The sequence below is a fragment of the Lucilia cuprina genome, chromosome 3, assembly GCF_022045245.1.
Source record: "Lucilia cuprina isolate Lc7/37 chromosome 3, ASM2204524v1, whole genome shotgun sequence".
Classification (NCBI taxonomy): domain Eukaryota; kingdom Metazoa; phylum Arthropoda; class Insecta; order Diptera; family Calliphoridae; genus Lucilia; species Lucilia cuprina.
Genome location: NC_060951.1, coordinates 12,166,488 through 12,181,243, shown reverse-complemented (window position 1 = coordinate 12,181,243; position 14,756 = coordinate 12,166,488). Strand labels below are relative to the sequence as shown.

The window sequence follows — 14,756 nt, the reverse complement described above, 5'->3', positions numbered from 1 at the left end:
AATTTCCAAAAATCCCGTCTTAGTGGATCTATTTGGTGGGAGACCAACCCCCTGTCCAAATTTCAGTTCTTTAGCTTTAACCGTTTAGGCTGTGCGATGATGAATCAGTCAATCAGTCAGTCAGTCAGTCAGTCAGTCAGTCAGTAACGTTAGAATTTTATATATATAGATTGGTATAATGGATTTAAAAATGATTTTTGTTATATTATATACGGTTATAAATTTGCTATTTGTATGCAATTACAGTTTATTTCAACAATTCTAATTCTCTTAATTACTTAAGAATTTTTAATAGTTTTTACTTAAATGGTGTTGTGTGGCTGTCGACTCAATCCACACTTTAAAATATCAATTACTACAACAATGACATTTAATTTGCTTAAGATGTGGTTTAGAATTTTTATTAAAACATAAGTGCAAGTCCTTCAAATCATATGCATATCTGTAAATAACTCGGCCCCAGTAAACAAACAACTTCAACAGTTGTAAACGTTTGATCGCTGCTATTTAAAAGTTTGACTTTTTGGCAAATGTTTAATTTTTTTTTAATTTGATTGTTTATTTGTTTATGGATTGAAAACAACCTTGTAGCAATAATTAAAATACAATTAAATAAATATGGGTTTTTAGCCCATTTTCAAAATACCTAATACTAAAATCTACTTTAACTGCTGCCAGTTATATTGAATTTGATTTTAGGTTTTACGACAACGATTGAGTGTGGTAAACTTTTTATGTACTATTATTATGTTTAAATAAAACATAAATATTTTTTTTCCACCAAAATCTGGGTTAATTTAATTAAATTTAATTGAAAGTGTTAATTATTTTTTTTTTAACCAAGACTTGTTTAATATTTAATTTTGACAAACCTTTAACGTGTTACGTTTACGACAATTGTGTTTTGTAAACGAATCAAAAAAATTTTATTATTATGTTTAACTTAATAATTGTTAAATTTGAAAATTATGTAAAAAAAAATTTATAACTGTTTGGTTTGTAATAAAATACTTATGTCAGGCATGGAACTTAAGGTACGTTCGCATGAATCAAATATTTAACATAAAATATGCCAATATTGCTAAAGTCACTTTGAAAACGTTTCTATTTATAAGTCGTTTAAGTCATGTCCATCTATTTATCCTTTGTATATCCATTTAAGTCTTGCAATAAAATTGTGGAAAACTGTTTAGAAGGAAAAGAAATAAGTAGTAATGAGCTTTACCCTGAAACATGGAAATGCTCTACTCTCGAAAAAAGTAGAACATATATTTGAAGTTAACCCTTTATTTTAAAGTTGATAGATTGCACTTTCAGATGATATAACAGATTTTATAAATATAGTTGTCTTCGCACTGTCATATAAAGTCTTAATTATGACCAAAACGGGTGTTTTTTTAATTTTATGACCTGATATATCCACAAACTCTTATGATATATAAATTCTGAGGCTAGATTCATACCCTAAGGTATTTAGGATTACAATTTGTTGGCTTGAGTTATATTTCCCAACACACATTATGTAAATACTTAAACCATGAACCATTTAGTAGTACTGCATGATCCATGCCTCTATTACATAGAACCATATTGTGAATACTAAAATGAATCATCTATAGGTCATGGAATATTTTGCGGGATAGCAGTTTTGGGATTACTTTGATATAAAGTAAGTGTGAAATAAGTGTTCCCCCGCATAGGATATCCCAATGTTGAACACACTTGTCCAACTCACAATCGGTGTTGTACAGTTGTATCGTAGTATGTCGTAATTATTTTATTATTAATTTGTTTCTGTTTCAAAAAAATTTTAATGACATACAATGCTACAACAATACGACATAGAATGTGAATTGGACAACTATGTTTATATTTTAACATATTTGGATAAGTTTGAGACTAGCCCTAGTTCTTTCTGGAGTACGTCCAGTAACCCATCTGGATGTTGTCTGGATGTTATTTTTGCCGATATCAAAAGTTGGTAGTAAATTTACTTTCTTATTTAGGTTGCAGGTATTATAAATATTGGTCGTGGTAATATAAATATTGGTATATACATATGTATGTAGTATGTTTTAAGTTCTTGAGAGACTCTATGACATGTATCAGACGTACAGTTTGATCCTCTGTTGAAAACACAATAGCATCAGATCTGTAAGTTTTAGAATGCTAAAGTAGCGCACAAATATTTTATGATATTTAAAATTGCTTAACATCGTTTCACGATTTCACCTGATTCAAAATTACTCCGCATATAAGCATTTTCACAGGAAGTCAAATATCGTTCATTACTATAATGAATCAGAAAATATCGGAAATAAATGACTTATAGATGGAGGTGTATCATAATGTCCAGTGACATAATATCCATGATTTTTATGACACACTAAATTGAGTCATTGTGTCCATGGATGTTTCTAAAGTATCACAATTTCTATGAGTAAGATAACATAAAGTTCATGGATTTAAAAGTGTCCATTTATCAAAAAAAGTCTTAACGTAGCGATGCGATTCGAAAAACCCCAGAGTTTAAACCCCCTGTCATTCAAGAAACTTTTTAAAAGGAGTGCAAAATGCAACATATAACAAATTTAGGAGCAATTATTTTTAGGATAAGATTGTAATCTTCTTAAAAAAATAAATCTGTGGTATTTTGGATGAAATATGTTTCGTCAAGATACACCAAATATCTATCAGTATTCCATTTAATTTAATAAACTTTTACTGCTTTATCCATAACAATTTATCAAATATTTATAGAACAAATTTCAGAAAATTTTTTCTTAAAAAAGTCTTTTAGAAACCCCTTAAATTAAACTATATATTATAACTAATAACTTACTTTTAACAGACCACAATGTGGAATTGCTTAATCCTTGTAAATATTTATAAATATCCTGTGAACAATTTGTTGAAAATTCGCTTCTAATATTAATCCACTGTGAAGCGATAACATTTAGATCGAATACATTAAGCAAATCCTTAAGGCGTAATGTATTCGTTAAATCGATATTAGACACTATATCAGCATCCGAGGGTATTGAGGAATTTACTAAAGGATTTACATCGTGAAGACGTAAATTTAAAGGAGTCATTTGATCACTAGCACTGAGCATGTTTGTTATATTTGTTAATTTTGTCAATTCACTGGCATTATTTTGATCGATGGCTGCCTTAGTCCAAGTGATATGGACTAGCAGTGCAGCCCACAATAGGCTTAAATGAAACACATGCATTTCGATTTTATTTTTTATTTTAATTATTATTGTATTTTTTGAAATTTCGTTAAATTATTACGGTTTAAATGACAAAAATTATTTTTTGTTAAAAAAAATAACTTTCACTTTAGCCAAGAGTAAATATTTGTTTACACCATTTATTTGATTTATTTGTTTAATAATATTTTTTTATATTACTAATATTTATTTTCTTCTTCTTTCTTTTTTTTCAAAATTTTATTATGCAATATTCATTTATTTATTTTTATTTATTATTTTCTTTTAATAATTTATTCATAAATTTTAGCTTTAAGAATTTTTTTTGTAAAACTTTAAAATTCGTAACGTATTTTTACGTTGTTCTTTTAAATTTAATTTTTTTTAAATATTAATTTTCTTTTCGTTTTTAACTTTTACTTTCCGTTTGGTATATTTCAACGTTTTGTTGCCATTAAAACAAGCGCGTTTTAAATATGGAACGACCGACCGTGTTGTCCGATCGCACGATTATGAATTGCGTCTGCGCGTCTTCAACGCTTATAAAAATATGCTAAATATTTCAACACGCACCACAGCTCGTTCGGTTTCAGCTTCAGCCTCAGTTTCAATCTCAACTTAAGTTAACACAAGACAAGACAATACAATACAAACTCATAGATACAATTTTACTAAAGTATCGAGTAGTTTTTTCTTCTTCTTCTTTACATCTAACCATTCATTCACACACAGATAAAAACTTATAAAGATAAATAAATAAAAATGATAAATATTTTCTGTTAATGAGAGACCAAAATAAAAGTGCGAGTGATATTTTAGTTTATTGTTATTGTTGTTTCTTTTATTTTTTTGATTTTTGGTTGTTGGCTGTAAAAAAGCGTAAAAACGTTTTGTTTGCGACCTTTAATTATGAAAATCCAATGGAGTAAAAATTGTATCCATGTATCTAACTATTGGTGTTGCGCGTCTTAATGGTTCGGCAAACGAAAGTGAACTGAAAAGCCGTTTGTTTTCTTCTTTCGTTGGCGAAAAGTTCAAGCTGGAATTAGTTGTTATGTGTTGCATTATTTTTAGTTTTTGGTTTAAAAAAAATGTTCAATTTTTATTTTATTGTGTGTGTGTTTTCAAGCGGGAATCGTTTGTATGACTTGCATATTGTAACACATTCACTTACTGGATAGTTTGTTCATTCATTTAGTCAGTCAGTCAATCAGCCAGCCAACCAATCAGTCATGCAGTTGTTCACTTTACTAGTAGATCCATTTGTTTGCCTTTTAATGCTGCAAATGTTTTTTAAGTACCAACAGCAGCAGCCAAAGTCTACACAATTTCCTTGTCACATATGTTTGGTTGATTTGGTTATCGAGATAGGTTTTAGAACATGCAATTAGCCGTAATATATCGCTGCTGTGTTGGAGTGCTTTTCGTCGAGAATATGGACGCGTGCACTAACGTCAATTGTCTTCAAATTGCAACTCTTTATTTGTCCCTCTTTAACGTTTTATTGTGGAATACCCCAAGACTAAAGCTAAGCGAATAATCCAGAAGCAAACACAACCTTAAGGCTAATATCAACCAAACAATTTGTTAGATAACACAAGGTCTTGGAAAACTGACGGACAAATTCAAAATCCTATTTATTAAAATCAAACTCGTTGGAAACTACTTCTTTAACAACTTTGCCATCACACAATAATTACAAAGATATTGTAGATCCCACAAGGGAAAACTGAAATAGCCCTTGGAATCTAAGGATTTTGATGACCAACTAATTTTAATGGAAACATAAACAAGCCTTAACTTACACAAATATTCTTTGACTGGTCATGAGTGGTTGTTGTTGTATCAAGTTGGCTGTAAATGGATGTTCTTTCCTGGGGAAAAAACTTCCGGTTGATACAGCTGTTGCTGATTTGACAATCTTTGAACATAGCAAGTAATAATGAGGCCAAAAAAAAATTGTCGCAGGTTAGTGCTCATGATAGCGATTTCACTACTACTAGCCTTTGAAATTAAGGAATTATTTAATGATCTCCCCGAACTTAGTGTGATTTCAATCCTTAGAAAAAGACAATCTACCAGTACTTTTAGTCTACTGGGATCACATTGTCCCTGGGCTTTTCGTTGAATGACCTGATCTGGGGTCGAACCAAAGATCTGATACTACGAGATAAGAGTATGATTCTCCCGGTTATTGAACAGGTACCTTCGGGGAGCACGTGTTCTTGTGGCTTAAAATCCAAATTGCGGGTAGAGGATGTTGGGAAAAAGACTGATGTACTGTTAAATATATTTTTCGATATACATAAGTTTGGTAATATCGAAAAAAGGCAGATACTTCACAGAGGATTGTGTGACCATAGAAGGGAATGTGTATATTAAATGATTAAGATACAGAATGATTAAGGGTATATGGAACTAGCCATACACTTCGTATACTCGTATCTATGTCTAATGTTTGCTTTTGAATTGTATGAATGAGAACTATGCTGGGTTCGATGTATGGTATTTTGTAAAGATAACAATTAAATGAGTAATAATTTATCTTTAGCTGATTTGATGAATTATATTTTGGTAACCGATAGAGTTTCTAGCTCAACAGGGCTATTTAACGGCATTATTATACATACATCGTTTAAAAGAATGACTTTCTTGAAGGTTGCTCGCTGTCGACATTTTGAAATACCGTACACAGAACAAAAAAGGACATTTACAAATTATACACGTCTGGTATTAAATTGAAACCAAAGTGTTTATAATTTTTCAATAACAGTCAGTACGAATTTTATTACAAAAAATCAAAAAAATACCAATTGTATCCCATTTTATACGATCTAAATTAATCCGGGCTCTACATGCACAACTTCATATTTCTAGGTTCAATATTATAGAAATTTTAAAAAGTACCTTTTGAAGAACGAAAAAGTACCAAAAACTTTCCTTTTATGGGTTCCCACTTAAACCAGGCTCTACATAATGTTTCTAGGTTTAATATTATAGAAAATTCAAAAAGTACCTTTTGTAGAACGAAAAAGTACCAAAAAAGTACCCCTTTTATAGGTTTAAATTAACCTCAGGCCTTTAATGTTTATTAACATGTTTTTAGGTCCAATATTATAGAAAATTCAAAAAGTACCATTTGTAAAACGAAAAAGTACCAAAAAGTCCCCTTTTTTGTGTTCCGATTTTGCTGATTTTAAATAGCGATCTTCTCGAAAGCATGTCTAACAGAATTATTGAAGATTCGGATCTCGCCGATATCTGCGGTCCTCTAAAAACTGATTTCAACAAACACACAGACGGACAGACAGATAATCAACTCCGCTACCTATAAGGATCCAGAATATATATACTTTATGGGGTCGGAAAATTATATTATAGAAATTACAAACGGAATGACAAACTTATATATACCCTTCTCACGAAGGTGAAGGGTATAATAATGTATTATTTAATCGAAATGAGAACAATGCATTGTCAAAATTACAACAGTGGCTGTCAAAATGATAACAGTGTGTTATTTTGATTTATACACATCTGTTGCCTTTATGTTAACAAACAAGGTAAGCTCACTTTTAAGAATGGATTGTATCGATTTCGGTACTTTTATACCGGTTTTTACCCACTGCATATTATAGAATACCTCATCGTATTTCTATAAATCTTGTAGAATTAAGAGTTTCTCATTATACTTATTATTGTGGAATACTTAAGTTATTACTTCTTCAATTATCAAAATTAATTAAGTGTCTAAATTTGTATATTTATTGTGAGTTATGTATGTAAATGGTGTAATATTTCTTAAGTGATTATATTAAATATTTAGTTTTTTCTTGGTCCGCGAGTATGTACATACATATGTATGTGGCAATGTTTGTTGGGTTTTATTACTGTCTTTAACTTACTAGAGTCGATATATGAATGGCTGGCTGTTAGCTTGTATTTTCTCGATTTAAAAGTTTTCTGGCCAACAAACGTTATGATGCAAATGTTTTGTATATTGTCAAAAAGATAATAACAATAAAACGAAAACACGTAATAATATTTAACATACATTAAATCAAATATGTGTTGGTTTTTCAAAAAAAAAAAAAATACTTTTCTTAAAGTGCACTCACACTCTGTGTGTGACTCTCTCTTCTCTCATCATAAATATTTCCATATAAATTTTTTAAATAAGGAATTTGACCTGTTAATAAGTTTTATTTGTATATTAATCTAAAATTAGATGAATTTCTTTTAATCTCACGTATTTAAATTTAATTTGAAATCTGAAAATGTTAAGTAGGAAATTGAAGTAAATTGAATATTATTTAATCTTTATTTACGAATAATTATAACAGAATATTTTACTTTGAAATTATGTGATTAGTATGAGTATGATAAATTGCTTATGATATCAATTGGTAAGAACGCTGATATAAATAGTACCACAATTGCGTTTAGATACAAGTGTACATAAGAATTGAAATTGTTGCAGTTTTAGCTTTTCTCTCAATATGCTGATTTTAGTGGTAAATTACACAATCCAATATATTGAAAAATGTAAAATATTAAAAATTCTATGTATTTAACCCACAAAAAACTTCTGTGATTAGTTAGTTAGTTTGAAGGAGGATTTATACAAATCAAATCCGAAGAAATACACCTAGGCCTCTATCGGGCCTGTTGTGCGCTTCTTAACCAGTGTCACAGATGGGAATCGAACCCACCACCTCCGGTCTACCAGACCAAAACACTAACCTACCCGAGTCCACTCCTTGTGATTAGAAAAATTCGAAGGAACTAAACATGCCCAGGAAACTAAATTTCTAAACATTGTATTATCGACCCAGTAAAAGCTTTAATTACCATGTAAGGGTTAAAAATGCTAAAATTTACCTACACAATAGCACGGTGATATCATTGGAGGCAAGTACTTACCACAAAAGATTACAAGTAATTAGAAAAAGTTGTCATTGTAAATCGCACGATAAAACGTATACAGCTTCTATATCTTTGCTGGCAATATGACTAATGAATTAGAAAGTATTTATATAATACATTATTAGTAAGACCTTATTAGACTACTTCTATGTAATCCAGGCGATAACTAGTTGTCATTGTAAGGTATGTTGTTAGGTAAGTAATTACAAATGAAAGCCATTAACCAGTTTTTGCTTTGGATATATATAACTTTATTTATTTATTTTATTTATTTATTTTCGATGTCACATACAACAAGATATAGAATCTTTCTGGTCCTATTTAGAACTTTTACATATGGAAGAAAGTTATAAAACGCTATCATCTGGTGAAAATTCCTTAAAATTTATATTTAATGTTCCTAGGGATGTTATGACTGCTAGAACGGCGCATAAGGATATTTGGATATAATTTCTCATAATAAGGAGCGCACAACAGGCCCGATTGTGGCCTAGGTGTGTTTCATCGAATTTGATATAGTATACATACTCCTATCAACCTAACCTTACCTTCCAGTGTTTCACAGTATTCTCATACTAACTTTGAACTTACTTAGGCTGAATCTGTATGATCTTTTTGATCCTTTCCATCGTTCCGTTACTACAGCCTTTTTTTTGACTTTAAAGCCGCTTTGGTTGCTTTGAACGATTTTAAATCCGCTAAACTTCCTAAAATCCCTTTTCTTTACGGAAAATATATCATTGTCAAGTATACCCAGTAGCCCGGTGATCAAATTTCGAAGACCGTGCAAGAGAAGTTAATTATGACTGATTATTTAACAGTTAATGTGTTAGAAAGAATCATATATGGTCAATAATGCAACTGTGGGTAGGACTTATATTAAAGAGGAAGACCTAAAGGACGAAAAGCTTCTTTAAAATTAATACCACCAATGTTGCAATAATGGAGTAGCAAATTGACGATCTCTACTATGCACGAACGGAAATTTTGATATCTTGAGGAACGTATAATAATTGTGATGAAAAATGTTATAATAGATTTCGCTATCCGCTCCATTACATTTCCCTGTTAAAAGGAGCCTGTGTAACAGTAAATTTCCTTGAATGCTTGTGATCCGCCAGCATTGATCTTTTAAATGTTATCAGTGTCAAACAAATTCCTGTATAAAATCAGTAGATTTTAATTTCATTTTAAGGATTTGTCTTGAAATATCATTGGACATTTGGCTATGATTCACTAAAAACTAATATATATAAAAAATCTCAATATTTTCAAAACCCCGCATCTATTCAATATTTTGTGTTAAAATCTAAATTTGTTTTAATTATTAGCACTAAAATATGATTAAATATTTTGGGATTTTCTAAGGCTGAATTTAGAAAAATGTTATAGATTAGTCACTTTTTCTTAATAGGTGTTTAAGCTTGAAATTAAAATTAAAACTTAACTTAAATTAGCCTTGAACCCGAAAGAAATATTGTTTTGAATCAATGAAAGACTTCTTTATAAAACCATACAAACAATTTTTTAATTGAATCCATGGAATTTTTTCAACAAAACGTTACCAAAAAACATCCTTTTTTTTCTTAAAACCAGTAATAATTATAACAAAAGAAAATTTAAAAGAATAAAATTACACAAAAAGGGAACTGTAAACTAAAGCATATTATTGATGCAAGTTTTAAACCGGTTGTAGGTATCTAAAAGATATTCAGTACCTTATATGGTTTGTACATACATACACCTCTTCATACTTACAGTACACATTTGGGTTTGTGTATCTGTTTAACTGTATCTTTAAAATTATCTGCAAATGTATCTATACCTGTTGCTATCATCAGCATTATTTATACCAGGTTGTTTTGTTGTAAGTATTGCTGTTCATGCTTTTTTGCATGACATAATATTGTACTTGTAAATACAAAATTTTTGTGGAAATCAGTGTTGTTAATTCGACAAGATTATTGCCAAAATATTTGTTATTTGGTTTTTTATTGAATTTTACAAAATTTGGCAATCATTTACAAACATTAATTGTTTACAAGAGAAAGGAAATCTTTTGATTTAACTTAAGATTACAATGTTACTAAAAATAGTCTATAATTAAATTTACATAAAAAATTTTAACAAAAAACTTTTTTTACATCCAATAAAATACAATAGAGGAAGTATTTGCTAATTTCATTATACATAGATAAAGTAGTATAGCTAATTTCCATAAAGATATAACAATTTGGATAGTATATGAAATAACTTTTGTATTTTTTCAATTGCTTTGAATATCGAGGAGTGCAGGTTGGATTTACAGGAGAATTCTGTGGACTTTTATGGTTTTTAAAAATATTAAAGAAATAACAAGATGTTATGTGTTATGATAGACTAAGCCTGAGTCTGTAGTAGCTATACAAACGATTGAAAGGTTTCAGCACTCCTAAGGCGCCTATGATACTCAAATAACAGAAACTTCCTTGCAATGTAATTCGGTAGGATCTATCTAATGGTTGCGACTCGAGAGAGATTTATCTCTCTCGTGAATTGTGGCAATATTGAGCACTAATTATTATACTAACATGTCCTCCGGTATGTTAGTGGTTAGTGTTCTAGTCTGGTAGACCGGAGGTCGTGAGTTCGATTCCCACCTGTGGTACTGGTAAAGGAGCACACAACGGTCTCGATAGAGGCCTATGTGTATTTTTTCGGATTTGATATGTATATATCCTCCTTTCAAACAAACTAACTAACTAACTAACTAACTAACTAACTAACTAACTAACTAACTAACTAACTAACTAACTAACTAACTAACTAAGTAAATAACTAACTAACTACCTAACTAACCAACTACCTAACTAACCAACTAACTAACTAACTAAGAGTTGATAATAGGATGCAGGGCTGCATTGGGTATTGATTATTGGCTAATGGGTCATAATACCGCATGTTTTCATGACGATAGATCCCATATTGACGTATTGCAATCCCGGGGAAGAGAGGTCCTAACAGTATCTCTATTCTGCCGGGGCAATAAACTGATGATGATCAAATGTATCTTTGGAATGATTTGACAAAAGACTTTTTTCTTAAGAATCCACGTAGTGGCTATGGTTTAAACCCAAATATTAGGAAGGGACATGACATTCCTTATAGCACTAATATATATTTTTTCACCTGATCTTGTATCCGGTTTTGATTGAGCTTGACTCAGGATACTTGTCATTCCCTAAACGTTGCTGCTATGGCAAGAGATTATTAGGAAGGGACATGACATTCCTTATAGCACTAATATATTTTTTCACCTGATCTTGTATCCGGTTTTGATTGAGCTTGACTCAGGATACTTGTCAATCCCTAAACGTTACTGCTATGGCAAGAGATTAGATAATTCGAGTACTTGTTCAAAGTGCTTGTATATGAATCGGCAGAACATTGTACAAAATTGTCATCTTCGTGTATGATTAAAGCAACAGGCTTTCACGGAAAGCACTTCAAAATTTCTTAATGTCTGATCGTTTTATCTTGCGGTAACCCTAATAATATATAACAATTTATAAAAATTCGAATAATGCGATTTCTGAGAGTGCTGGAAACAAATTGAGAGAGACTATTACCAACATCAAATGTTAGCCAAATTTTCGTAAAGCGATCATTACAAAATGTATACTGGCGGTCGTCAATGTAAATTGTTGGACTCTAAATATTTGACAAGAATGAAGTTCTTCCCATAACTTTGGAAATTGTAAAACATGTTGCTATTGGGCGATATTAGTACCCTCTCTCCCTTTTATTATTTGGGACATTAGTGAATGTATGAATTTTTCCTAAAATATATATAGCTGTTTTTATATTGATAGTTTCTCAAAATATATTCCTAATTAATCTTTAAAAAGACATGGAGCATTCCTTGGAGCTGGTTATAGTGAGTATTTACGCTCGGAAATCTTGATACTTACCAATGGCGTTTGAGTTTTTTTTTTCATTTGTCTGGATTCGGAAACAACTGTACATTGATCTTATCGTGTAAATTCCTGAAATAAATCATATTTTAAGTCTGATATACATTCAAATATTAGTTTTTACGACAATAATCAAAATGAAAATGGAACGTGATCAATAACTCTCTTTCTTTTAACGGCTCTCTTCTCATTTGTAAAGTATGCCAAATTTATTAACGGGTTCCGTTTATACATATTTCCATTGTGCACACACATCTATACAACTGATAACTGTGTAATAAAGAGTATAAATAAGTAGGTTAAATGAAGTACCATCATCATTGTTCACGAGATGTTAGGTATAGACATTCATATATATATAAAAAAATTCAAGTATTCAAGTCTGGCAAAAAAATTAAGATGTTATGACCATTCTTTATTTTTACTAAATTTTTAAATTTATACAAATAATAAAAGCCAAACAAGAAATCTTAGGACTACCACAACATTTTTTTTAAAGCATTTCATTAATTATTTATAATTTGCAGAAATATTCATCCACATTTGTTATTTTACCAATTTTTAATGCTTAATTATTCATAAATAAAAAAATAAATAAATTTAAACAAAAACCACTAACACACACCTTAAGAAGAGAGTAGTGGAAATGAAATGTTATAACAAAAACACAAAAAAACACAAAGTAAAAACAATAACAACATCAACATTAAAAAAAGAAAGGTCATTGGAAATTGCATAATATTTCTTTACACTAGTATTTGTTTTTGTTTCACAGTGTGTGTCTGTGTGTAAAACAGACTCCAATAGCTAGCACAACAACAAATCACATCATTAACTCTAGCCACTGTAAAAGGTACGAGTTTTAACAAACAGTGGAACAGAAAGCGAAAATATTGGGAAAATTTAATTTAGTTTTGATTAGTTAGTTAGTTTGAAAGGAGGATGTATACAATATCAAATCTGAAGAAATACACCTAGGTCTCTATCGGGCCTGTTGTGCGCTCCTTATCTAGTGTCACAGGTGGGAATCGAACCCACCATCTACGGTCTACTAGACTAGAACACTAACCACTAACCTACCGGAGGCCAACGTGTTTATAGTTTATCAATATTTACAATGTATATAAATACGAAAAACAACATTATGTTATCAGACAACGCAACGTTGTCAACATTGCAACCATTCGTTGTAGAATACTAAAAAAATTTGGTAAGCTCACTATTGACAATGGAAAATTATAAAATCTTTGGAGCAGAGGGCGAAGTCGACCGGCTTCGAGTCGGCGCTTAGTCGCCGCCAAACAATATTTAGTTGCTTGAGACGCCGCCGAAAAATTCGGCTTAAGACGACTCAAATTGTTTAATATTTTTCTTTGGATATTAACTAGGCTATAGACTGTAAGACTGTAATTATTTTTTTTTTTTTTGGTTTTGAAACATAATGAATTATTGTTGGACAATTATATTATATAAGCGATAATTTATAATTTTGTATATATTTTATATATTTGGTGCAAATTTTGTATTAAGAGCTTTAATGTGCGTTTAAGAGTTTTTCGTAAATATACCCTGCATATAAGGACAAAATTTCCAAATTCTGTATCTATATCATTATTTGGTAATGAATTAATATTTTAAGCAAAGAGACTTGATACTCAGTCTTTAAATGTTGATATTATTTTTGAACATAACTTTTATAGCTTAAGTTTCTGTAAAAAGCCGACTGTAAGCGTCCGCCGAATTATTTTAGCTCAGCCGCCGACAATTTTAAATCGACTTCGCCCTCTGCTTTGGAGTCAATTTGGTACCAGGCATGTGTACTTCTCTTTCCCTCTGTGTATGGTTCAAACCATATTCTACCATTGTCTACTTTTGAAGGAGATTCTACTTTGGATGCTTTCTTTAGATTATGTTTTCGATATATTTAGTTAATTTTACTTTACTTTTCTACAATCTTTATTCCACTTCAAAAGGATGTCATAGTCAAACGCTTCATCTTATTATTAATTTTCTGATTCATTAAAGTCTGTGTCTACTTGCATTGGTTTGAACCATGCATTCTTAAACATTACATTGTATTGCTTTGGTAGATTTAGAGGATGACCGTTCCATATCCATAGTAAACCTTCTTCAGTGGATCCAAAAAGATCTTGTTCTGTACTAAATTTGCATTTTTCTAGTATATCGAAATTTTTCAACATTCTAATCATTAAGTTTATTTTTGAGATAGAAATAAGTTCTTGGAGTATCCCTTTACAAGACATAAGTTTGAACTATACCTCATATAAAAACCGTGAAATAACAGGTCACTATAGTAGAATCCAAAGTAATAGCATTGTGATGAAATGCCTATATTTTTTCATTAAGAATTTTCAAGAATCCAACCAAATGTTTTACTTCACCAAGTCCTAGGTTAACTGATACAACTAAAACTGTCAGTCGCAGTTTTATCAACATATCACCATACAAGCAAATCAAACAAATAATTGCGTATCTCAAATATATCATCCTCCGGTTCCATATCGTTTAAAATTTTATTTTTAAAAAAAGCTAAAAGATTTAAAAGTGTTCCCAGTTTAAAATGTAGAACGAATATCATAATTGAACATTGAATCCTTCAACTGAATTATCTTTTTTAGTTGCGCTCGGGAATCAAAGATTT

General features: G+C 30.4%; 1 protein-coding gene across 1 annotated transcript in view; it reads right to left on the bottom strand.

Annotated features, from left to right (window-relative positions):
• LOC111688936 (nose resistant to fluoxetine protein 6) overlaps positions 1–3,433 on the bottom strand; it is a 34,425-nt gene extending 30,992 nt beyond the window's left edge. Inside the window, exon 1 of the mRNA XM_046945864.1 lies at positions 2,843–3,433. Within this exon, the coding sequence (XP_046801820.1) occupies positions 2,843–3,236 (394 nt within the window). The 5' untranslated portion in view covers positions 3,237–3,433. The remainder of the gene's footprint in view (positions 1–2,842) is intronic.
• Between the last annotated feature and the right edge of the window lie 11,323 nt (positions 3,434–14,756).